At 36.3% G+C, this 25,251-nt stretch overlaps 1 protein-coding gene across 1 annotated transcript in view; it reads right to left on the bottom strand.

Annotated features, from left to right (window-relative positions):
* Positions 1–1,244: 1,244 nt before the first annotated feature.
* The window catches only part of brinp2 (bone morphogenetic protein/retinoic acid inducible neural-specific 2), a 107,369-nt gene continuing 83,362 nt past the window's right edge, over positions 1,245–25,251 (bottom strand). Inside the window, exons 7-8 of the mRNA XM_051872763.1 lie at positions 10,056–10,278; positions 1,245–7,163 (exon numbers count right to left, since the gene is read on the bottom strand). Of these exons, the coding sequence (XP_051728723.1) occupies positions 6,044–7,163; positions 10,056–10,278 (1,343 nt within the window). The 3' untranslated portion in view covers positions 1,245–6,043. The remainder of the gene's footprint in view (positions 7,164–10,055; positions 10,279–25,251) is intronic.

Genomic DNA, 25,251 nt, shown 5'->3' with positions numbered 1-25,251 from the left:
GAGGCTTTGTTAACCACAGACCTTATTTCAGGTCATTTAGCAAAAACCCATTCAAAAAACCCATTGACTTTAGGGCGATGGAACCGGAAGTCCTAAAATGCTAACTCGCTTCCGGGTTTTGCCTACAAAAACACGTCATCCCTGAGGTACTCTAATCAAATTTGCATGGTAATTCTGCTTCCTGTTTGCTACTGTAATATCAACCCAAACTCATTGAAAAACATTACTGTGGTGAAATTTCTCCGAAATCATATTATGCTGCTTCTTTTCATGACAATTTTAAAAGTGAAATGTATGAGTGCCGGCAAAGGCACGTTCAATTTTATCTGAAACAGATGTACGTGAATTTGGCAATGTTTTATATAATCTTTTTGTTGTAGGCTACATATGGCTGCATGTCCGGTGAGTGGTGCTAAAACCAAATCTTTGCTAAAAGGTTAATGCTCTCTATCCGATAGAGTCTGTCACATTTGAAAATAACTTAACCGCGCATACACTGATCCCTTTGCTAAACCTAATTGACAGCATTAACAAAAGCAAACATGAGATAAAAATGCATTTGCTAAGGTACCACGCCATTTTAGTTTGCTTCTTTGAAGTCTTTGAGCTCTTTTGTGTTTCACGGGATGTGGTGCAATGTAGTACCAGGCCAGCTAACGATCAAGTTTATTATGCCAGAAAGGCCATATCATGGAGCTGCTTATATGTCAATGCCAACATGAATTAGACTACAAATCATGCGCTATAGTAGAAGTGTTTTGAGGTCATGACATTGTAAAAGGAACTGTGCGAAAATAAATTTAGTAATCTATTATAATGCCTCTGTTAGTCTGAAAAGGAATAAAAGTTGTTGGTGTTTTACTGCCACTAGTAGTCATTTTAGCAGGAATCTGCAGTGAATTGTATGTATAGGTATGAGTTTTGCAAAAGGCACGTGTTTCCAGTGAGCCTATATGTTGCATAATAGAGCTACATTCCATTCAAATCCGAACTCAGGAATTGGAGTTTTTAAGATATTCTGGGACTGCTGTTCTAAAAACCCAATAAAAATTGGCCTACAAATTGATGAGGCAAACATATCTATAAAAGTAAATGATTAGTGCCATGGAAAACAATGCACAGTGCAGGCTAAATTTAATCTTTTAATGGCCGTCTGTTGGTGTATAACAGATCAAAGAGTAAGCTCTTCATGGTAGAAAGGAGATGGCACTTACCCAGTAAAGCATTTATTTAGAGACTCCATGTGGGGAAAGGATTGCTTTTTCCTTTTATTAATTCATATAAGAACATTTACATCTTGTTAAAACATTGAGAGAGAGAGAGAGAAATGATCTTAAGAGTATAAAGATAATATTATGGCCACACCTGTCCATATCTGACTCTGTACCGAATCATACGACACATACAGAATCCCCTCTACAATATTTCATGCTCGTAACTGAGCTATATTGTCTCTCATAGAAATGGATGCAGTCAGACTATTTACATTCAGCACTTTGGTTCTGGACATTGATACCTCTCAAAAAAAAAAAAAAAAAGTATCCCATATGTCCCACTATGGCAATACATGGAGGCTGAAGGCAGGACCCTGGGCTGACCCCTCTGAGATTGAATCTTATTTGAACATTATTCATAAAATTGCTGTATGTACAGGCATAATGAATTCGTCACCACTGTACTCATACAGATATATGTGTGTCTGCAGCACAGAAGTGTACTTTAAAGACAGGATGGGGAAAACTGATTGCGACCCAAATCAAGAACAGAGCTGAAATGTCCTAAAATAGCATTCAGACGTATTTAAGTTGACTCAGCGGATACCTCAAACTCCAGGAGCTGGATTCGCTTGACAACATGCCATTTTGTTTCAGAGCATGCTCAGTAAATAACTACAGGCTGAAATTAATTAATGCAATGATTTCACTACAAATAATTGTTTTTTGCCCCTTTCCTGCAGCATTACTGTGCACATTAGAGCATTTTTTTCAAAGAATGCTAATGAGGACTGCTTTTCAAACGTTTTTTTTTTTCTGAAAAATCTCCCGTTTTATTTTCAAGTCACTGAAATGGCGTGCAGAGAAAGCCTGAAAGTAGGTCACATTTTTACATGTTTCCAGAAAAGCAGAATCTTGTGTATCTGAAAAGCAGAATCAGAATAACACCCTTGGTGAATTCCCAAAGAAATCAAAAAACAAGGCTGCTTGTTGTAACTGTTACAGTAAAGAATCTGAGAGCTTGTCTGCCTTGTGTTGATCGTAAATGTACAATGCTTCAAAAGCAGAGTATTGGCTGCAAGTTAACATCAAGGCCCGGTTTCACAGACAGCCTAAGCTAGGATTAAGTCCTATTTTAATTAGGATATTTAAGTAGCTTTTATAAACATACACTAGAAAATAACATTACTGGTGTGCATCTTGAGACAAAACAATGGCACTGACATATTTTAAGATCTGTTGATTTCAGTTAAAACAACTCAAACACGCATTTTAGTCTAGGACTAGCTTAAGCCTTGTCTGTGAAACCGGGGGTATATGTGCTAAAGTTAAACTTAAAAGGATAGTTCACCCAAAAATGGTCATTTACTTAACCTCATTGCTTTGTTCTGCTGAACACAAAGGAAGATATTTTGGAAGAATCTTTGTAACCAAGCAGATCTCGCCCCCCATTGACTACCGTAGTATTTTTTTTTCCTACTGTGGTAGTCAATGGGGGGCGAGATCTGCTTGGTTACAAACATTCTTCCAAATATCTCCCTTTGTGTTCAGCAGAACAAAGAAATTTATACAGGTTTAGAACAACTTGAGAGTGAATAAATAATGACAAAATTTTCATTTTTGGGTGAACTTTCCCTTTAAATAGTAAAATCTGGAATCACAAAAATGGCTGGATTAGACATATAAGTACGTTCACTTTGAAATGAGAGTGTATTACAATACATACATTCAGTAGATGGTCAGAGCCTTGGTAAATAATTTTCATCTCATGCCTTTGCACAGAAAAATCTAATAGCTTTCTCAGTCAACTGTGCACATAAACAAGAATGAGACCATGATGGCTGGAGCTATTTTAATCAGAAATATATTAGATTGGAGGATAAAAAAACAAACAAAAATTTCTAAACTCCAAATACAAAACAGTGAGATATTGACTCAAGATTTATATCTCACATATCCATGAGATAAAAAGGTGACACTATTCAATAACTTTTTATACATTTTTAAATAGTACACCAGGCCTATATGCTTCACTTGTTAAAACTGGTTATTGTACATATTAATTTAATATTCAGGTAACACTTTACAATAAGGTTCATTAGTTAATGTATTAACTAACATGAACTAACCATGAGCAATACATGTGTTACTGTAGTTAATCTTCGTTAACATTAGTTAATGAAAATACTGTTGTTCATTGTTTGTTCATGTTAGTTCACATTGCATTAACTAATGTTAACAAGATTTTAATAATGTATTAATAAATGTTGAAAATAACATTAACAAAGGTTAATAAATGCTGTAGAAGTGCAGTTCATTATTAGTTCATGTTAACTAATGAACCTTATTGTAAAATGTTACCAATATTCATAACTATACGCTACAGTTCAGAAGTTTGGGGTCAGTAACAGAAATTAATACTTTTATTTAGGCAAGGACGCATTCATTTAATAGTGACAGTAAATACATTTACAGTGTTACAAAGGATTTCCATTTCAGACAAATTATGTTGAATCCTAGGGAAAACAATATCACGGTTTCCACAAAAATATTAAGCAGCACAACTTTTTTTAAAACACTGATAATAATAAGAAAAGTCTCTTGAGCATCAAATCAGCATATTAGAATGATTTCTGAAGGACACTGAAGACTGCCATCACAGGAATTAATGACTTTTTGAAATACAGTATATTAAAACAGAAAACTGTTTTTTTTTTTAATATTTCACAATGTATTTTACTGTATTTTCGATCAAATAAATGCAGCCTTGGTGAGCAGAAGAGACTTCTTTCAAAAACATTAAAAAAATCTTACCAACCCCACACTTTTGAACAGTAGTGTACAGTATATATGTAAATATTTTGTTTAAGACTTCATTTCATTTTTGTTTATGAATTCATTTAAGTTATTATAAAGTGTTTCTCAAAAAAAAAAAAAAAAAAAAAAACGTAAATTCAGGCATTTTAGTCATAATAAATCATAAAATACAGAAATATTCAGATAGTTTATGCCTTCTTAAGAGGGAGGCTATGCCAGTTTACATAGTGCTGTTGTGATTGATTCAACGCCCTTCACTGTCTTGACAATTTGTTGAAGGGTGAAAACCGATTCCTGTGTTAGACATTAAGATAAACAGCTCATATTTACAGACTGTGATTTCCATCTTCTGAATTTAGTGAGAATGTTTTTCCCCCTTTGCATTCGAGTCACATATATATCGTGAAGGTCCTACAGCTCTCCATGACAACAGCATAAATTGCACTTTTTTATTCAGTTTTTTTACCTCGCACTGTAAAAGTTGCTCCTCGTATATTGAGCGATCCATCTTATCTTGACAGAAAACTGATCGTTTTTTTTATGTTGATGCATATATGCAATTTTCAAAGACATTTCCACACATTCCAGTTTTATATAAAAAGCAGTAATAAATGCTCTGTGTTGTCAAAGGCTGTAATTCTGTGGCTGTTTGTGTTGACAAACAACTTAAGCAACTTAATCAAGAACACTTAAGCAGTACATGTACAGTTATTAAATGCTGAGTGGAAATAATTGCCTCTAGATGTAGAGATACTAAAATGAATTCATGTATTACAGTTATGCCTCGTCACATCATCAAGTGTCTAATAGAAAATCAGGAAAATGCTGTGAAAAAAAACAAAGCTATTGAATCAAGTGATGTAAATGTAACTCTGTATTTGCACATAGATGACACAATGCACTCCTCATATAATACTTCAATTAAAAATTGACATTTACAGATTAGAGGTCACTGTAACTGAAATCAGAATTTAGTATAGAGGAAAAAAAAGAAAGAGAAAAAAGTGTTTTTTCTTAAAGAGAGAGACATACAGCCAAGTGTGCTTTGATATCAGAACAGAGACTTCACTTCATAAGGCAGTTGTTTTGTGTTAAAGTGTGTGTTTTTTCTTTTCTTTTTGGTCTTTGCACTTTCAAAAAGTACAAATACATGTGTTTATCAGTATATATCCAAGAAGCAATGTGAAGCTTTTCACGTTTCGAATGAGATGAGCAGTATTTACAAAGCGGCCAACAAACCTTTTCAAAACAATATAGTAAGCATGTACCGTAACCTTAAGGTTGCCTTCTCAAAAGAGATTTCAATAAACATTAAAAAAAACTGTAAAGAAATTTCGCCATTCAGTTTGCTCTCATGTTCACCTTTTGGTTTAGCCATATCTCTGAATACAAAGGAATTCATATCCAACATTCTGGCAATTCAATCCCACATTAAATACAGATATACAGATCTCACAATACAGGATTTGCAAATCCAGATAAAATAGAAAAGCACGAATTTGAATCTTTGCTGATTGTTATAACTGTTGGACCACTGTGCTCCGATACTTTACATCGGAATGGACTTCTTATTGTCCATTCTCCATCTCGAACAATGACATCACCAAGGATAACTACAGCACCAGCACATCTGCGTGCTAAGAAACCGTAGGTATATATTCTGACTTAAAATGTTCTTTTTCATGGATCGTGTAGGCAGTCCATTGTCTCAAAAGGAACCCTTACTCAAAGACACTAAGTAGATTTGACTGTAGGCTAGATCCAACAAGGGTTTCCCAGCAAGGGAATATTCTGGCAACGTACGGCTTCCACACGGTATGCTCCAGTATCTGTTACAATCAAAAATTCTGCTTCTTACAATTGCCGCCCAAAGGAAGAGGGTTCAAAGACAATCTCATCCACAAACATTTACACGCACACTGACAATAAATTTCTTTTCTCTTTCTCTCTCATCACATTTACAAATACATTCTCAGAGGCAGGCAAAAATGAGCAACAGAGGCTCATTTGAGCTAGCTGCACAGCTGGCTGAGTTCTGGCTCTGTGGAGTTGGGGAGCTTGGCGTTAAAACTCTGGAGCGCTTCCCGTATGCGCACCACCTCGCTAGACGAAAGCTTGAGCCTGTGCCTCAGCAGGCAGGAGAAGAGGTCCAGCGGCTGGGCTCCCGGCGGAGAGAGCCGGTTGATGCGGTCCCTCATCTCCAGAAGCATCAGGAAGGCCGCATCCTGGGATCCCTGCGTGTACGGGTAGTCCAGCTGCAGGATCAGGTCCTTGATCCCCTCTGGATCAAAGTGCATGCTGTAGCCAAAGACCTTCAGACTGTTGATTTTCATGTAGCCCAGGTTGGCCGAGTGGTCATCCAGGTCCAGCGGCTCGTAAAAAAGCGTCTCGTTGACGGAAGGATCGTCAGTGATGATGCGACTGCGCAGGTAGATGTGCACCGTTTCGAAGAAGGACTTCCATTTGCTGCCAAGAGCGAGGGTCCAGTTGTAGCACTGGAGTGAGGCATCCAATTTAGTTCTTTCCCAGTCTGGGAAGTCCTGCTGGTTGACTGGCATAAACCAGCTCTCCGAGTGGCTGCCCCCGAAGGGGTTGACATAGATAGCAGGCACGGGTTCCAGCGTGCTGTTCTTGGTGGAACAGATCTGGAAAGAGATCCCCATCAGCATGTGGATGAGGTTGGACTTGTTCTTGTTGCTCTTGAGGGTGAGCAGCATGCGCTTCCTCCACGCCGGGTTGAACCAGCTGCCTAGGCGCACGTCGTTGCTGATGTAGATGGCGTGGACCTCCATGCGGCTATCGAGCCTTTGGAGGAGGTAACGCATCTCTGCGTCCGGCATGTCAAAGTCAAAGTTGACGTAGTGGTCCAAAGAGTTGGCGATGTTGGGGCGGCAGAAGCCCATATGGAGGATGCTGCCTGGGAGGCATGTGCCACAGCGGGTGATGTTGTCCGGGGCGCAGGATGAGCAGAGGGTCCCCTCACCCACCCTACATGGCACGGTGCCCTGGCAGACAGCGCGTTGCTCTGCGGCGCAGATGCAGCCCTGCAGTTCTTCAGAGAAGGTGCCGTGCACACCATGCTCGCTGCAGTACAACAGAGACTGGGCTTTGTTGAGCCAAAAACCCAGAGTCCTGCAAGAGAGAAGGTGATGATTACAGATGAGATTAGTTCCTGAAACAATGACAGGCTTGGCTTTATTAAATGAAGATAAAATCGAAAGATTTCTGGGCTTGTTGTTCAGTTAACATGTTAAAATGGTTCAGTCAGAACTTGACATCATTATTGTTTTCTTTGTGGTAAATGAGGCGTTCATTTCCTCTTGCTGATTGATACGAAAATTAATCGAGTGCTGATAGCCTGTTCTTTGACAAATGTAAATTGTTCCTAACCAGTAGAGGAAGTGAGTCTTAAAAGCCTTTGGGGATGTGTGTGAGGAGATGGTGCATCATTTTCATTCTTTTATCCAATTTAGCAAGAGACAAGTCACTTAAATAAATGTTCCAACTCCATGTGCTTTCCATTATCTTCCTACTCACTTCACAACTGTTGACGCACACTTAATGCCATGCATATATAAATAAAAGGTCTCACATCACATGCCCTTTCTGTTGGCTGCCGCCCTGTGGGATTTCATTTAATCTGACCTTCCTTTTGTCCTGGACTTTATTAATAATATTATAAATCCACAAATGTAGCATGTTCTTGTTCATGAGAGCATTTGATGTCAAGATGTAATTCAGGCGGTAAATAAACCACTAAGCAGTGCTCATACATGTTGACTTGTGTGCGAATCTTCTATTTTGATGAGAAATCTCTCTGAAATCAGTTGTATGGTAAAAGATTCTTGTTTTTTTTTTTGTTTTTTTTGTTGTTTTTTTGCTTTTTCATTCAAATAAACTGAATATATAAATAAAACAAAGGGAACTGCATTTACTTATTATGTCCATTTCAGTTCAGAAGAAATTCTTAAACTTTCTTGGGAGATCATAATACTTCGCCAGCTGTCATGAAATTAACCCTAGAATTCATGCTTTTATATATACAGACAAACCAAAATTTATTCAGACACCTTGAACATTTCATTCATTAATACAGTTTATTCACTATAGTTTAAAAAAGGGTAATAAAATATGACAAGATCTCAGAGTTAAACTGTGTCAGAAAAAATTAATCTTAATTAAGTCAGATAACACTTAAGCAAAACATGGTCAGGTCAAAGTGTCTGAATAATTTTTGGTCCCAAATTTTTATCAATTTTACTGGTAGTCCACTGTATGAAGAATTTTTGGGTATAATATGTCACAGTTTACTTTATTTTGCTATCCTCACTTACATAAATGAACTATAGTGTCCTGCACCCACTAGTAAAAATATATCAAAAATATCAGAAATGTCTGAATAATTTTTGGTTAGACTGTATGTATGTGTGTGTGTGTGTGTGTATGATTTATAAAATATAGGTTAAAATCTCCTAGTACATTGATCTCTCAAATATAGAATTGTCTTTTTGAATCAAAATATATATATTTTTTTTCTGAACATATGACCAACAAATATGTAAATGACATTACAGAGGCTCACATTCAAGATTTCTAAGAAACACATGGGCTTTTCACACTGTGCTTAACCCTGGGTTATCATCGTTCTAAAAAAATGTTTTAACTCCGGGTAAAGGAGCGTTTCACACTTGTAATTTAGAAGTGGGGTTAGCACCTTTTTACACGGGGTTATGAAACCCTGCTCTTGATATTACAGTCAGCAATGTGTAATATGAGGGCATGCAATGCTAGAGCCGTCATGTAAACAGGTCACGTGCTGCGTTTGTCCAGTCAGTAACACTGACACCACAAATATTCAAATAAGGACTTTAACCCGGGGATTAGGAATGTGCAATGTGAAACGGCAGCTTATAAACACCCAGGATTAACTGTTAACCCCAGGTATATTATGAGCAGTGTGAAATGTGAATGAAGATACTGTAATCCAGGATTCCATTTACCCGGAGTTTAGAATGACCCAGGGTTAACTATTTCAAGTGTGAAAAGCCCTATGGCTCAGTTTGGGTGAGTTCTAGTGTGTTTTTCCTTGTGCAGGGGAAAGCCGTCTCAATGGAGTGAAAGTCTTCAAGCTGAAGGATGCTAACTACAACCTGTCACTTGCGTGGAGCTCTTGATTATAGTGTGCACGGTGACCACTCTTCAGGCACACCATTCAGTCACTTTAATATCCTCCAGTCTCATTTCTCATCTCTCTTTGTTTTCCCCACAAATTCAGATACCTGGCAACCTTTTCTTTGCAGAATCAAAAAACAAATAATTGTCCTATAAGAACAACAGCTGAACCATGCAATAGTGCAGCTTCAATACCTCTAAGCCATAGTCTAAATAAACCACACAATGTTGTATATATTGAGAGTGAAACAGCCAACAATCTTATACGTCTTATACAACAATCTCCCGCATGCATCAGTGAGCCTTGGCCGCCCATGACCCTGTCGCCAGTTCACCATTCTTCCTTCCTTGGACCACTTTTGATAGATACTGACCACTGCAGACCGGGAACACCCCACAAGAGCTGCAGTTTTGGAGATGTTCTGACCCAGTCGTCTAACCATCACAATTTGGCTCTTGTCAAACTCACTCAATTCCTTACGCTTGCCCATTTTTCCTGCTTCTAACACATCAAATTTGAGGACAAAATGCTCACTTGCTGCCTAATATATCCCACCCACTAACATGTGCTGTGATGAAGAGATAATCTGTGTTATTCACTTCACCTGTCAGTGTTAGTGTAATGCCTGATTGGTGTATATTTAATATATGCATAAAAATATAATAATATATGTACACACACATATATTATGTAAACACAAACTTTTATGTTAGATTAGATTAATTAGATTTGACAGCACTAGTTTTTGGATGAGCTATCCATTTAATTGATGTTTTCTAAATCCCATGTTGTACATGCTACTTTACACGCTTTGCAAAAAACATCAACAAAGAGATCATATGTCCTTGTACCTTTCTCTAGGCAGGCTGATCTTTGGCTGTGTGGGACAGCGCTTGCTGAGAGCGAAGAGTTTGCGCACTATCTTGATGGCTTTTCCCAGCACCACTTTAGTGCTCGCCTCCAGCAGACCATAACGTCTCTGCAGGACCAGATCTGATGTCCAGAACTTTAAGACGGCAGAGGTGTTTACAAAATGATCTGTTGGCAATTTCTTGAGAAAGGCCTTGAACTCATCTGAAAAACAGAAGGAGAGGGAGAAATGTTATTATGGTTATTATTCCGGTGAAACCTTGGAGAAGGTGAATATATTGAGCTGTTATGAGCTTCAAATCTAGTGAGATAAGAGGACATGAGATGGCTCATGATATGAATGCATGAGTTATTGAGCAACTCATTGTGGGTGTTGTAGGGAAAAAAAACAGCAGAGACAAAAATGTTGATCATTTGACTCAATACATATCACCAAACTATATAGCAGCAACATAAAGTGAGGTTTTATTAAAACTTTTGACAATCATTGTGCACTGCTGATTGATCACTACGTGAAATAAGGACAAGCTAATCTGTCTTCAGCACAGACAGTTTCAATGAAAAACTCATACTTCTTAACAGATTTTCCCCACACCTTCCATTGCAAAATGTTATACAAGCTGTAAACAGTAAAACATTAGGGGAATTATCAAATTCGAGTTATCAGGCGTTTGGGCCACTTAAAAAGACATTAGCATTCCTCAGAAAAGGAGAGAAATGAAGACATTTGTGCAGCTCTGAGGAGACAAACCCCAATCCCCCTGAGTTTTTTCATCGTAAAGCCAAGCAGAAAGAGCTCCATTGGTGTCACAGTGCATTACAATGTGCAATGATCCCATGAGCACTGAGCCTAGAGGCTCCCACGCACAAGACTAAATCACACAGATAACATTAGCATTGGCTTAGACTGTCTGTTAAGCTCAGTTTAAGCTCAGCTTCCCCTTTTCTTCTTCTCTTCCCCTGTCATTTTGTCTAAGCATGTGTGTCTGTTTGACTCTGACAGCAGAAGAAAAGCCTACAGTGACCAGTGTCACAACATAATTGTATTACAATTATCAGGGTGGTCTGGCAGTGCATAATCATGTTGTTTGCTAATGTGATGTTGGTTATATAAAACTAACAATGATAAATATGTGCCTATTGAACCTCCAGCATGAAAGCATTTCCTCACCTAATTAAACATCTAGCCTATTTAAACAATATTAATAATGATATTTACCATTTTTTTTAAAAATATTTATTCATTTTTAAATTATTATTACAGTATTTTGCTTTTTTTAGTTATTCACTGGCAATAAGTTCAATAAGTTATTCGGTTTGGTTATTTAGCTAGAAAGAAGGCTTTGCATTCGTTGAATGAATGAGCTCAATGACATTTTTTTTTAGTTACTGTATTCTTACATCTGAACAGATGCTTTATCGCTCCATGAATCTGATTTGCAGCACACTTGCTTTCATTACGAGATAACAAAAGCAAGCATTTAATATTTACATGTATATTCCAAACATAAGCCTACAGGGGCTGAGATCAGGGTTGTGGTATGCTAATGCAACCCAATAAAACCATAGCGGTTCGTTCTGTACCTGATCATATAACTACTGTCCCTTTCCCACATACCGACATAAAATGTAGCCATATGCAGCAGTGCTTTTATGAGATTTTCTCACTCCCTCTCTCTCTTCCCTCTCTCACCACCTTTCTTCTTTTGCCTTCCATTGTTTAATAGTCAAATCTCTCTCTCTCTCTCTCTCTCTCTTTATCTCCTTGCCCATATTCTGCTGGAGATCTCATTATTCACAGCAGCACATTTACAATTTGAACTTTTCTTCCCTTTTCTGCCATATTCTGGCATTTATGACTTTATGTTCAAATTTAGGGACTATTTAGCCCTTCCTAAAAATGTCAGATGAAATGATGAGGTTATTTTCCTCAAAACACATTCTCATTTTGTACATTAGTACTTCAAATTTCTATGAACAAGGAGAAATGGGAACTTGCACTAGCTGTCTATGGACGTGTAAGGACATAACCGCATTCATGCTCATTATGTTCAAAAAAAGAAACACCGATTCCTCTTGCAGATATAGCGCAGGCCTGAATGCTGGTACAGGTGACGATTCTTAAATGTGTCTGTTCAGAATTAGGTCCCTTTATTGGGAAAGTAGCATAGGTGTAATTTGTGGGTGGGACATGTCCCCATCACTTTTTGCAAGGGTCAATATTGTCCCCACCACTTTTTGAAACATCTCGCAGTACAGATGTAATACAAATTAAATGTATTTAGTTGACTAGCAGAGTATTAGTTTAATTCCTTTGTGTTAAATAAGAGGCGTTCTGGCACATAAATGTGTTCCTGCTCTTGATATACAATCACTGATGAACATCTTTGGTTTTAATAATAATAATAATAATAATAATAATAAAAAACTATATAAGGGCGGATTCGATTAGAAGCCAGAACCTCTGGCATGCTTAACAAAAGTTCTACCATCACGAATCTATGTATTTATTTTCTAACATGAAGAATCTCGGGACTAACAATATATATTATAGTAGATGTAAGGATGAAGCTATCACAATAAACATGAGTTCTATGTCGATAAATTAAACTCAATGTACTATTGAAGGTCCCACTTCTCACTCCTGTCCCACCCACTTTTTAAAACAAAGTTACGCCGATGAAAAAGTATTTGTGTGTTATGGTGTTCATGGTTACCATGAAACAACAACAACAGCCCCTTCTTATATAGGATCATGGAGGAGAAAACTTTGACATTTACACTTTACATTACAGTTATTTCTTATATTGCATCCTGTGTTACATCTCCACGTGGTATGGACTTTGAAAACTACAAAGACAGCTGAAGGAAAAGGAATCAATGCTGTCTGCTGATGTAACTATAGACTGCCAACTACCATAGAGTGTCAACACTCTGAGACTGGACATCAGGTCAAGATAAGAAAGACTTCCTTTCAAACTATGATTTGTTATAACAAACAATCAAATGATTAAATAAATGAATTAATAAATTAATAAAAAGTCAGAAGTCCAATTATTTAATAAATCTCAATATTTGTTGGTCAAAACATTTTGACAGTTTTGCTAGGGCTTGGCGATTTTTCCAAATTTTTCTATTAATTCAAATTCAAATTCAGTTTTGCCATGATTTTATTATTTTTAAATCGAGAAATCGCGTTTTTGAATAAAAATTAGACATGTTGACAATACAGCAATGATAACTGCTATTACTTTTTGGCTAAGAAATATTTAGCATTTTTCTTATTTTATATTATTTATGAGTATATAGGATATGTTTCAGATAAGTTTGTACAACATTTGCCTTCATATTTCATGCATATTTTCTGCAAAGATATTTAACAAATAACAAGTCATTTGTTTTACATTTAGACCATGTCTACTACTTTTATTGATTCTCAGATACTTTTCAGAATACAACACATTACATCTGTACACAATCGACATTTTTATCCCGATTTACTTGATCACTTCAGGTGTGGAATAGACTTGGAACTTGGAATCACTTGGAATAGAACTTTTTTTTAACTAGATGGTTAGTAAAGAGAATGTTACTTGAATCATATTGTAGTTACATTTTTAAGTTGACTAGTTAAACATTTTTTAAAAAAAAATGAAATTGAAACCGTGAATCGTTCAATCATTCTGAAAATAATCAAGATTTTATTTTTTTGCCATATTGCCCAGCCCTAAGTTTTGCATGTTACCTTTTACATTTCTGCTGTTCTATGCATTGTTTTGTGTTTCATAATTGTTTTACCATTTAAATTGCGCTTTGATCGGCTGTTTAATGGAATATTTCATTGTGACAGCTAGCCCCATTTGGCAAAAGGTGGAATTAACTGTATTGTATAGCAAAAGTCGAAATCAACAATGGAAAAGTACAAGTTTTTTTTTTTGTTGTTTTGAAGGTATGTGCCTATATAGAAATGGACCCATCCAGAGAAATATTCACTGGAGTAAAAAAGTGTGACAACTAGCCCCGGTCTCCCCTATAGCAATCTCACAGGGAAAATCTAACATGGCACGAAGACAACGGAACTATCAGATTATCCCCAACAAAGTTTTTCTTAGACAGTCATGATTTATTTGAAATGAAATCTCTACGCAAACCCAGTGCAATTATTTGTGTTCTCCTTTATTTTAGATATTCAGTTTCAAAGTGCCTCTTAGACTTGAGCTAAATGTGTTCATTGTGTGCATAAAGCTGCAGTGATATGCCTTTTTTGTGCGTTAGACAGCTGTCTAACCGAGCCAAGCGTCCCTGCAGGTATGGCCTGATTTCGTTTTGTAATTATAAGCAAACCATCAGAGCGGTGCAAACTATTCTCAAGTAGATGCAATGAGGAACTTTAACTTTTGATATCAGGCTGAAAGCAGATGCAGGCGATATTGTTGAAATTACCTATTATAAAATGGCGTTATACTTTTTTTTTTTTATCAGATGCAAATAGGGCTCGCAAATTCATTATAGCTGTAATGAACTGTTTTGCATCTAAATAGAAAGAAACAATTATCAGCCCCAAACTCCACAGAAGTTGCATTTAGTGCAAAGAAGTTGTTTGGAATTTCTTCTACTAGTTTACAGTCTTTTTACATTACTGTTTAAAAATAAATTAAACTGTTATGTCAGGACAAAGACAGATTAAGGATGTACCTTCTTCTGCCCTTCAGCTTAGTATTGCTTGGATTTTTTTTTTTTCTTTCTCAACGAGAAAGCAGGACACCTGTATAATATATTCAAATGAGCGCTTTTTGCTCTTCATGGGAGGAAGCGGTCTTGTTATCTTCATCGGACACCCTGCAGAACACACAGTGCCGCCTGGCCTCTATACGTCTTTTATATCTCCAAGTGGAATATGAATTTAAAGCCGGTGAAAATTTGGTGGCTCCCAGAGGACAGGGCATAATTCACAGATTGATCAAAGCACAAGTAACGGCAGGGTGGCTGAATTACGGCTCGTCTGGAGAAGCTGACTATAGTGACAGGGTCCTGATTAGACATTTCTTGCAGTGTTAGAACGAAATGAAGGATATTCGCTCTGTTAATCAGTCAACCGGGCACATTTTTTCCCTGAACATTAATGCAGAATTGAGTTTTCCTTGTAATTGCAGAAGAAGACATTTGTGACATGAACAAGACACCGTTTCAAGTCTGTGAAGGAACCGAGGTATAGTGAAATAAGCCTGGCAATGAGACAATGACAGATTTTTATGGACTCACCATTTTAACACATTCCAATGACAACCACATTCGTATGTGTTGTTACATTTCTAGGCATCAGCCCAAGCCTTTGAATCATACAGACAAACAAAAGTTGGCTTTGTGTATATACAAGGTAATCTCGTCAGTGAAATTACTGCGTTATTTTTCCTCAAACTAGTTACATGCAAAAGATCGCGAAGTGAACAACGGAGATAATTCTTCAACTAATGCTACATTCCATTTACCTCGGATTGGAAGAAGGTTGTAGGAGATGGGAATCACATCACACCATGTTCCAGTACAGAAGTCAAAACACTAAGATGGACGCTCACAGGCAAACCTTTGTTGTGCTTGCTCTTTCAGAATACAAACCAGCCAGGTCTCATTGTTAATACGTAGGTATTAATACGTAACTTTCAAAGACACAAAACGTACATTTTTGTACGTTTAGAAAGGTGCTAAAATGTACAATATTGACGTAATTATAGCACTAAAACGTAAAGTTTTTACAGCGAAAAAACGTAAAATATTTACAAATCTTTCATGTCATAAAGATATATGTATAATTTCCATTTTATCGTTTTGTAGATAAATGTAAGATCCCTAAACCCCATCCCGAACCTAAACATACCCATTTTATACAGCATATTAAAACATAATGGACAGAAATGTGTAGGAAAATGACAATTGTTGTAAAAATATAACATTAAAATGATATTTTGAGCCGCTAATCCTACACCTACCCCTAAACCTACCCATAACCATTTCTTAAAACTCCGTACTGTTTTATATAAAAGAATAACAGACAAACAACCGTAATCACAATAATTTATTTATTGCGAAAATGTCAAAAGTGGTACCAAAAGTAGTTCAAATGATGATGACTTGCAGTCGCAGTCCTCTCTGGCAGTAATAGTTTTTTATAGGGTACAGAGCAGAATTTAACTTCATAATCCATGAAAATATGATGAATCCGGTGTTGTGCCAAATTCTGACCCTCCTGCCAAATTATGACCCCTAGTGTTAGTAGGTTTAGGAATAGGTGTGGGGGAGGGATTAGGATTAGGGGTGGGGTTAGGATGAGGCAATCAGGTAGCGATTTCAACGAAGGGGGTAATAATTTGGCAGGGAGTCGAAATTTGGCACAACACCGGCTTCTCTCCGTGAAGGCGCGCACTCATTTCAAATGTCAATCCACTGAAACACAGCATATCGCAATCTGTGACGAAGCAGGTGAGAACCAATGAGCGTTCGATATCAGTCCCGTAAACCATGTCGTAAAGCTTCTCGAGGGTGGCGCTACTTTCAAATTTGAAATATTAATGAGCACGGGCTTTGATTGTGACGCTCGCTGCTGCTGAGAATGAAGATGAAGATTGATGGATAAAGGGCTGAATTCGGATCTGTTCCATACAAACATATGGATTCCAAAGATATGGAGTACAGCAAACGAATAAAATGGATGTGATTTGTGAATTTATGTTGTGCTTTGGTGTATCTTACGGTTGTATTGTCAGTCGCTGCATAGGAGAAAACGCCTTCTGTGTCGCACAGCAAACAAACTAAATATTACAAAATGGTTAAACAATTACAGAAATTTTATTCATAATGTTTCAAATTGTAGTCTTGTTTAACATTATGTAATCCTCCGAAACGAGTTTGCAGCACAAATCACGAACAGAAATGTTATTTTCATATTAAGTAGATGAGTAAACTGCATTTAATAAATTCGACTAAAAACATGTATTGATAAGGCAATTGAATACAACAGATTTAAAACATTAATGCCACGATTTTAATATTAATACATGGGAATTCATATACATTCACACTTTACGTTACATGATTTACATTTTATTGCTGTTAATATGTAAGTATTTTTACGTTTTAGTGCTATCAATACGTCAAAGTTGTACGTTTTTGTGTGTATGAAAAGGTAAGTGAATGTACGTGTGGTATAACCGCACTTTACGTAAAAATACACACGTATTCTAATGAGATCACATTGCACAAACACATAAAAAAGTGATATTTTGCACAGGTAATGCCTAAGTATCATGTCCACAAATAGAGGTTAGATAGTACTGTGTGTCTGTACCACTGAGTTTATTGAGACACAGACAAACTGAAGTGCTAATAAACAGTATTTTACTACTGTTTCACTGCACTGAGCAGCCATATTGGATTCTTAAGTCAGGGTTGTTGCACTTCTCCTAAGCATGGGCGGAGGGTGAACTAACTCTAGGGTAAGGCTAGATGCGATTCCTCCTTAAAAACACATTTAAATAGAATGTCATGAAATAGTTATGTGTTGCCTATCAACAACCTACACATCCCAGCATAAACACTCTTGTTAATAAAGTGGTTATGTTCACAAACCACTATAGTTTGAACCAGTTTGAGCAATAATAGCCTACTGCCTTACCCTTACCTAATGCAGCAAAACATACATTTTCTTTAAATTCTGAATGGATTATTGCCTAGAAAGCGTGCATAGAAGCGCTCCCTTTTATAATCACTAAGCTGTCGCTCATCTTAATTCGTCTCAATCTAACAAAACTCTGTTTATATATTATGCTGACTGTACAATACATATCTTATTTAGCCTATACATAATGTCTACACTTTTGTAGTTATAATTATAAACAAGAGGATTTGAGTGTGTAGATCTCAGCACTGGACAAAAATCAAAAGAAAACATCAGATGTGTTTGTGATTGGCTACATTGCTCTACGCTGAAAGAATATGTTGTAAATAGAAAAACCTATTTATATTAGTTTCGACGCTCTCAAGAGCACAGTCACCAAATCTGTTTATGTTTATGATGATAGTATTTGTGAGAGTGAAGAATTCAGTCAGACTTCAGCTCGCGCACTGAATAAAACTCCGGTGTTTCAGCGATTACTAATCTTAACGCCTCTGATTGGCCATTGCATTCATAAGCTCAACAGAGTCGTGTGTGATTGGTTATATTGCACAACGCTGTAAAATGCATGAAATAGTTACGTGTTGCCTATCAACAGCCTACACATCCCAGCATAAACGCTCTTGTTATTAAAGTGGTCATGTTCACAAACCACTATAATTTGAACAGGCAAGCATGTGATTTGGCATGGCAGCCAGTTTGAACAATAATAGCCTATTGCCTTACCCTTACCTAATGCAGCAAAACATACATTTTCTTCGCGCACTGAACAAAACTCCAGTGTTTCAGCGATTACTTATCTTAATGCCTCCGATTGGCCATTGCATTCATAAGCTCAACAGAGTTCTGTGTGATTGGTTATAGTGTACAATGCTGTAAAATGTATAAAAAGTATGATGCAGCATGAGCAGATCTAAATTTAATGTCGTAATCGACACTTTTCATTTAATTTTCATTTTCAATTTATTACTAGTTTTAGTTTAAAGGGGTCATTCAACTGCATTGTTTTATTGTTTTATAACGTTTCCTGGGGTGCACTTATAATGTTAGTATGCTTTTTACATCCAAAAATGATCATAATTTATAAATAAAAGGCATTTTTCCTATCCTGATTTTAGCCCTCTGATTTGAACGCTCTGTTTTAAGGGGCGCGTCTGCTGTGAGACTTCGGTGTAAACGCCCACTTCTGTGATGGCTAACATCTTTGCATATGAAATAGCTAAGTATTACTCACTCAAAATCTTTTAGCACGTTTTTACTATTACAGTTCTCAAGGTTAACTAATCGTGAAAAGTGCTGCATTACATTTAGATCTATGGCATTATATTTCAATCATGGCATGAAAGATTGCACTGATGAACAGCTGATCACAGACATGTTGTTGAGCACATGAAAGCAGTGATCTCGTCATTGCAACTCAATTTCTGTACACTAACGAATGCTTTCATTGTAACTAACAGTGCAAACACGATGTAACTAAGAGATTCGTTGAATAAAACGGGAGTTTTGGTGTGTGTCCAGAACTCAGTCACTGATAAACTTGCGCTGTTTGATTGATAGCTCCAGCGCTCGCTGTTTGATTGACAGCTCTAGTGATTGTAAAGGGAGCATTCTTTGATCGCTTTCTTTATATAATTTAATCACCATTTAAATAACAGATTATTTCAAGAGCTCAGGGTTTCACAAGGGCAGTTCACGTTGTTTTGGTTTAATTTTGCACTTTTTGTACCAAAATTAGATGTCATTTAGTCAGACTACAATTGACTATGTGTGAATGTATGAATATGACATTTACTTTGAAAGATTAAACTTATGACTAAAACTGTGAAAAAAACAACCCTGCATATGTATAAAGGTTTGCCATTGTGGGTGTATTCAACATAAAAACCACAAGATAAAAACGAGGAATGCAACATCTTTCTTTAAATGCTAAAAAAGAAATGCAAGGCCAGGAATGCTATTATAATGCATAGATGGTAATCTGTTGAAAGAGTCTATATAGCTTTTAGAATAAGAATGAACCGTCGCAGGAGCTTGTCTCTGATAAAATACTGTTTCCTCCACTCCTGCTGTCATCAGAGCTCCAGAGCAGTCACTGAAATATACTCCTCTCTTGCTGTTGCTGAAACCCTAAGCCATAAATATAGAGCCTTTAGCCTCTTTGTCTTGGTGCTGTGCACTGCGATCGCTGCTTATGGTACTCCGGTGGGTGCTTTCAGCAAGGCCAAGCTGTGTTGTTGAGGTCTCAGCCTCCAAAATCTCATAAAGGAGATCAATCCTAACTAAAACAGTAATTTTTGCCTATCAAAGTCTGGAGAGGAGCATAAAACACTTGAAATGCTTGCTCATATGCTGTAAAATATTGGCAGCGGGCATTGTGGTGCGACATAACGTAAATTTATAATTATGTCCACAGTTGCAAGTACACTCACAAGAAAAAAAAAAAAAAAAAAAAAGATAGAAAAAAGAAAAACATGTTTACTGTGGGTTACACAGCAGAGTACTCAATTCCATTAAATATATAAGCAAGTCTTTTTATAGTTAGTTTTAAAAGATTTATCTGCCATGCAATGAAAAGTGCTAGATTTTTAAAATCATACATAACCATACTGCAGCCTGGGTATTCTTGGTTTAAGTAAAATGATCATTTTAATCACCCCATGCTTCTAAGTTAGCAGAAATTATAGTGCTGCTTGTTTTTCTTAATAGGCCATTACCATGTAGCATATCAGGCCATCATGTCATTATGAGTTTGAGGTGCACTGAGGCCTGGTCTGAACTTAAATGGGGCAGGAGGATGAATGAAACCCTTAAAACCTAAAACAGGCATCGGTGGGTGGCTGCAGCATATGCATCAAACCCGAATGGACTGTGCTGTCATACAAGCCACTGCTCACATCATTAAAGAGAGAGAGAAATTACAATGTGTGACTTCCTCGAGATATAAATGCTTGTGAGTTTGGAAACTAAAGTTAAGTGGCATTTTTTTCCTAGGCTGGAGGATAAGTTTGCATGATTCGGTTTAGTTGCAAATTATTGAGGCTCAGCAGGGGTCTGGCTATACTTGGCATCCTCTACCAATTTAGTATTAAGGAATACCATTATTTGGATCTCTCCTGCAGCACGGCTGGGAGTCAAGTAAATAATCTCATTCCATTTTCTCAATTTTTACACAAACTGTAGTGTTGTCTGCATTCATAAATCTCAACCACTGAACCCAGCTACCCAGCTTAATTGTAAGGAAAAAAAAAAATATCCGACAGATATTCTTCTTTAATAATAAGTTTAAATGTAAGTTTATTAATAACTCCAAGCCAACGTTTGGCACCGAACTAGCAAACCCCGATTTAGGGTTGTATAGGTTATTCAGCTCACAAACACAAACCGTAAACAAAACAGGATACAAAATTGGGCCTAAAAAAAAAAACAACAACATTTATTTATTTATTTATTTCAACTAATTGTCAGTGAATGGAGGTGCTTAATAAAATAAACGTATACAGTCAAACCAAAAATTTGTATTAAGACATTTTTATATTTTTGATATATTTTTACTAGTGGGTGCAGGACACTATAGTTCATTTATGTAAGTGAGGATAGCAAAATAAAGTAAACTGTGACATATTATACCCAAAAATTCTTCATACAGTGGACTACCAGTAAAATTGATAAAAATTATTCAGACACTTTGGCCTGACCATGTTTTACTTAAGTGTTATCTGACATAATTAAGATTATTTTTTTCTGACACAGTTTAACTCTGAGATCTTGTCATATTTTATTACAATTTTTTAAACTATAGTGAATAAACTGTAATAATGAATGAAATATTCAGGGTGTCCGAACAAATTTTGGTTTGACTATGTGTGTGTGTGTGTGTGTGTATGTGTGTGTATATTTGTGTGTGTGTGTGTATATATATATATATATATATATATATATATATACACACACACACACACATACATCCACACACAAACCATGGTTTTAAACTAGTTTTTTAAATATTCATGTCCCAAAGATGGTCAAAATTTAGTTAGACTATTGTGAAATTGAAAATCACCATTTTTTAAAAGTTGCTTTTACTGTCAATTTTAGGGCTGGGACAATATTATCGATACATCGCAATTCGAGGATCGTTTCTGATATTTTCCAAATGCATCACAAATTGATTCTGAGCTCAGTTTTGAACAGCAGATGACGCTCTAGGCTATTTTTTAGCTGCATGCTCAAATGCTCACGAAGAAGGCCGCTCGTGCGTTCGGCTGAGAATGTACTTGCACCTCAGAATGCTTTTATGACGCAAGATTAATGTAAACAGCCCGCTGCAAACACCCCTGTAATTCGCTTCAACTTTATGAATGATTATTTTATAGATGGTTCAAGTACTGTGTGTGTAAGGAATTGGAAGGAAGCAGAATACTGCTGTTTCTAAAGTACGCAGTGCCATCTGCTGTTGAAAACTAAGCTCAGAATCAGTTTGAGAGAGAATTGCGATACATACGGAAACTATCAGAATCGATCCAGAATCATTTCTTGATTCATGATGCATCGATGTACTTGTCCCAGCCCTAGTCAATTTGATAAAAATAAATAAATAAATAAATATGCAAAAATAACATAAATGAAATTATGACAATTTGTATTCTGGCCCAATTTGGTTCATTATTTGTACCTTATTCCTGTTTGTGGTTTTGTTGATTAATCAGGCTCAAAAATGAAAAGCAACAACAGCAAAAAAAAAAAAAAAAAAAAAAAAAAAAAAGACGTTCCGCAGAAAACAGTGTCTCCTCTCGTCTGCTGTATGTGAGTAAAGCAGGTCTCACTCAGTATTCCACCACTCACAGAAAGTTATAAACTCCCTCTCCCCTCTCAATACGCCTCTGAATTTCATTATAAAATATTATTCTCAGCTTCCATGCAAGGTCAGTAGGATTAAAAATAACAAAAGCATTAGGTGGTCTGCAACTTATTTGAAGTAACTGTTTGAAGTTTCATGCACGCAGAGAGATGAATTAAAGTGGGAAGAGCAGCTATTTTCAAATAACCTATCACCTGAGGAAAATGATTCAGAGTCAGTGCCATATATTGAGCGAGATAACGTCACACAAATATACAATTTAACTTTATGAAATATCACCAGTCATCTGGCCTTCAGATGGGAGGCATATACTATGGTATGCTACTGTATGTTATTTCTCTACTTTAAGGATGCCTTGAGATTAAGGCTTTAGCTGCTTACAGCTTTTTTCGTTACCTATAGCTAAGGAAACATTTCAGTTCTATCATATGTTTCTGTCAGACTGCTGCCTTTATCTTTAAAGACATTTTTTTTGAGGCTCAGGGCTGTATTGAAGTCTGCATGGCACTGGAGCTCAGTCTCCTGCCCACATTAGTGCTCTGACAGCAGGGGTGACATCACATGTTTGAGAGGAAGCAGTTCAGTGACCCCTGATGTTTTCCAGGAACAGAACTCTGATGGATCTACTCAGTCGGCTGGCATCTTTACACAAGAAAATCCTTGGTTTCACTATTTGTCTACAGTTATTCTGACAAATAATTGCAGAGAAGTGAAGTGGAGATCTGCCACACAGGATTTAGGACTGGAAAACAAAACTGTGTGCATGCTGCTTATGAGCTAACTATGCATATTATGTATTTACATACTGTAAGCATGTGTAATTTTTCATACATGATCCGCAGTTTTGATTGTAGATGCACACTAATACAAACAAGTCCAGATGGTTCTATGAATTGAACAGGTGTGTGGTTAAATGGTGCTTCCTTTACATAAGCAAAACAATGAACTGAAGCACATAAACAACAGAACCCTAACAGGGTCATTACATTGTGTTTATATCATTGAGAAATAGTCTCAGAAAAGAAGAAAAGGAAAATATTTTATTGCATGCCTATTTTTAGGGCCCCTGAGGTTATGATGTGCTTGCAAGTCTTTGAGTTGAGCATTTGATGTCAAAGACATTACTTATTTGCTCTGCTTTGTTGCACTGCTATTGCAGCTGAATGAATGCTGTCAAACTGTTTCTTCCACTTACTGAAACAATTAAGATCAAAAGAGAAAAGAAGCCAGAAAAAAAGGAAAAATGTTGGCATGATGACCCCCAGACGAAAAGCAACATGAATATATATATATATATATATATATATATATATATGTACAGTTGTGCGTGGTTACCTGGATGATCTACGACTGTTTGTTTAGTACGGCAGTACTAAATGAAAAATTGAAGAATCTGCAGGACCTGGAGGATTTTTGTGAATTGCGTTGGGTAGTTTAACTGCTCAGAACAAACAAGGGACTCATGAACAACCGTCACAAAACAAAAAAACAGTCGTAGATCATTCAGGTAACCACACACAGTATTAAGAACCAATGGTTCCCAAACTTTATTTTAATAAATTCAGCTATTTGTTTGTTTTGTGGACTATATGTAAACATCTTTTATGTAAAATATCTTACTTAGGACAGTACTAAATAAAAAGTAACATGCATTTTGTATGATCGCTCTTATTTTGTTAAAATTATTAAACATTTTCACTGATTCTGCAAGTGGTTCCCATACTTTTTCATGCAACTGTGTATATATATATATATATATATAAATATATATATAAATAACTGTGTATATATAGAGAAATAAAATGTATATTATTATATTAATTAAAAATGATTATTATTATTCAACATATGACAATATTATATATTTTATTTAATTCTGTCCAAACAAATTTTAAAATATTATCATATTATAATAATATTTAAAAATTTGTTTGGACAAAATTAAATATAAAATAATAATAGGCTAATAATAACAATGATGACGATAATGATGATTTAGAATTTTCTAAAACAATCCTGATTTAAAGTCCCACTGTAGTCAATAATTTTATCCCTTAAAACTCATCTTTGATCACCAAAATGACATATTTAACCATTTTTTTCCTGTGAAAATGAATTCTTCATGGCTTAAAATAGCTTGAATGTAACTCTACAACCTTGCTTCATTTAGTATACGCGGACCAATGAATATGCTAATTAGCCCCGCCTCCACTCACTCGCACGAGCTCAGAGATCCACTCGGTCAACTTACTGAGGTAAACGCTGCACAATGGTATCACTCTTTACAATGTCGGACACATAATGGCAATTAATATGATTAGCCTTTTGCTTGACTACATTATTAAACAGCTAATAATGTGTTGCTAATGTTACACAAACCATGTTCCCGTTCGACATCTCAGAGTCAGACAGCTGCATCCTAAAAATCAGTATTGTTACAAACGCTTTGAACAATTTAGAACATCAGTGGAGAAAGGCAAATACATAGTTCATCATAACACTGTAATATACATCATACATCCGCTATATTGCAAAATCTACCCGATTGTTCATATCAACAGAAAAATATATCGGGATAACCTACTCTTGAGACTCTCCTGCTTCAGAGCGGTCATAGTTAATTACAAGGTTACAAGGTAGTTTGTGC

This window comes from Ctenopharyngodon idella, chromosome 2 (assembly GCF_019924925.1).
Source record: "Ctenopharyngodon idella isolate HZGC_01 chromosome 2, HZGC01, whole genome shotgun sequence".
NCBI classification, from domain to species: Eukaryota; Metazoa; Chordata; class Actinopteri; order Cypriniformes; family Xenocyprididae; genus Ctenopharyngodon; species Ctenopharyngodon idella.
Note: the sequence above shows the minus strand (reverse complement) of the source record. Positions and strands in the feature narration are given on the sequence as shown.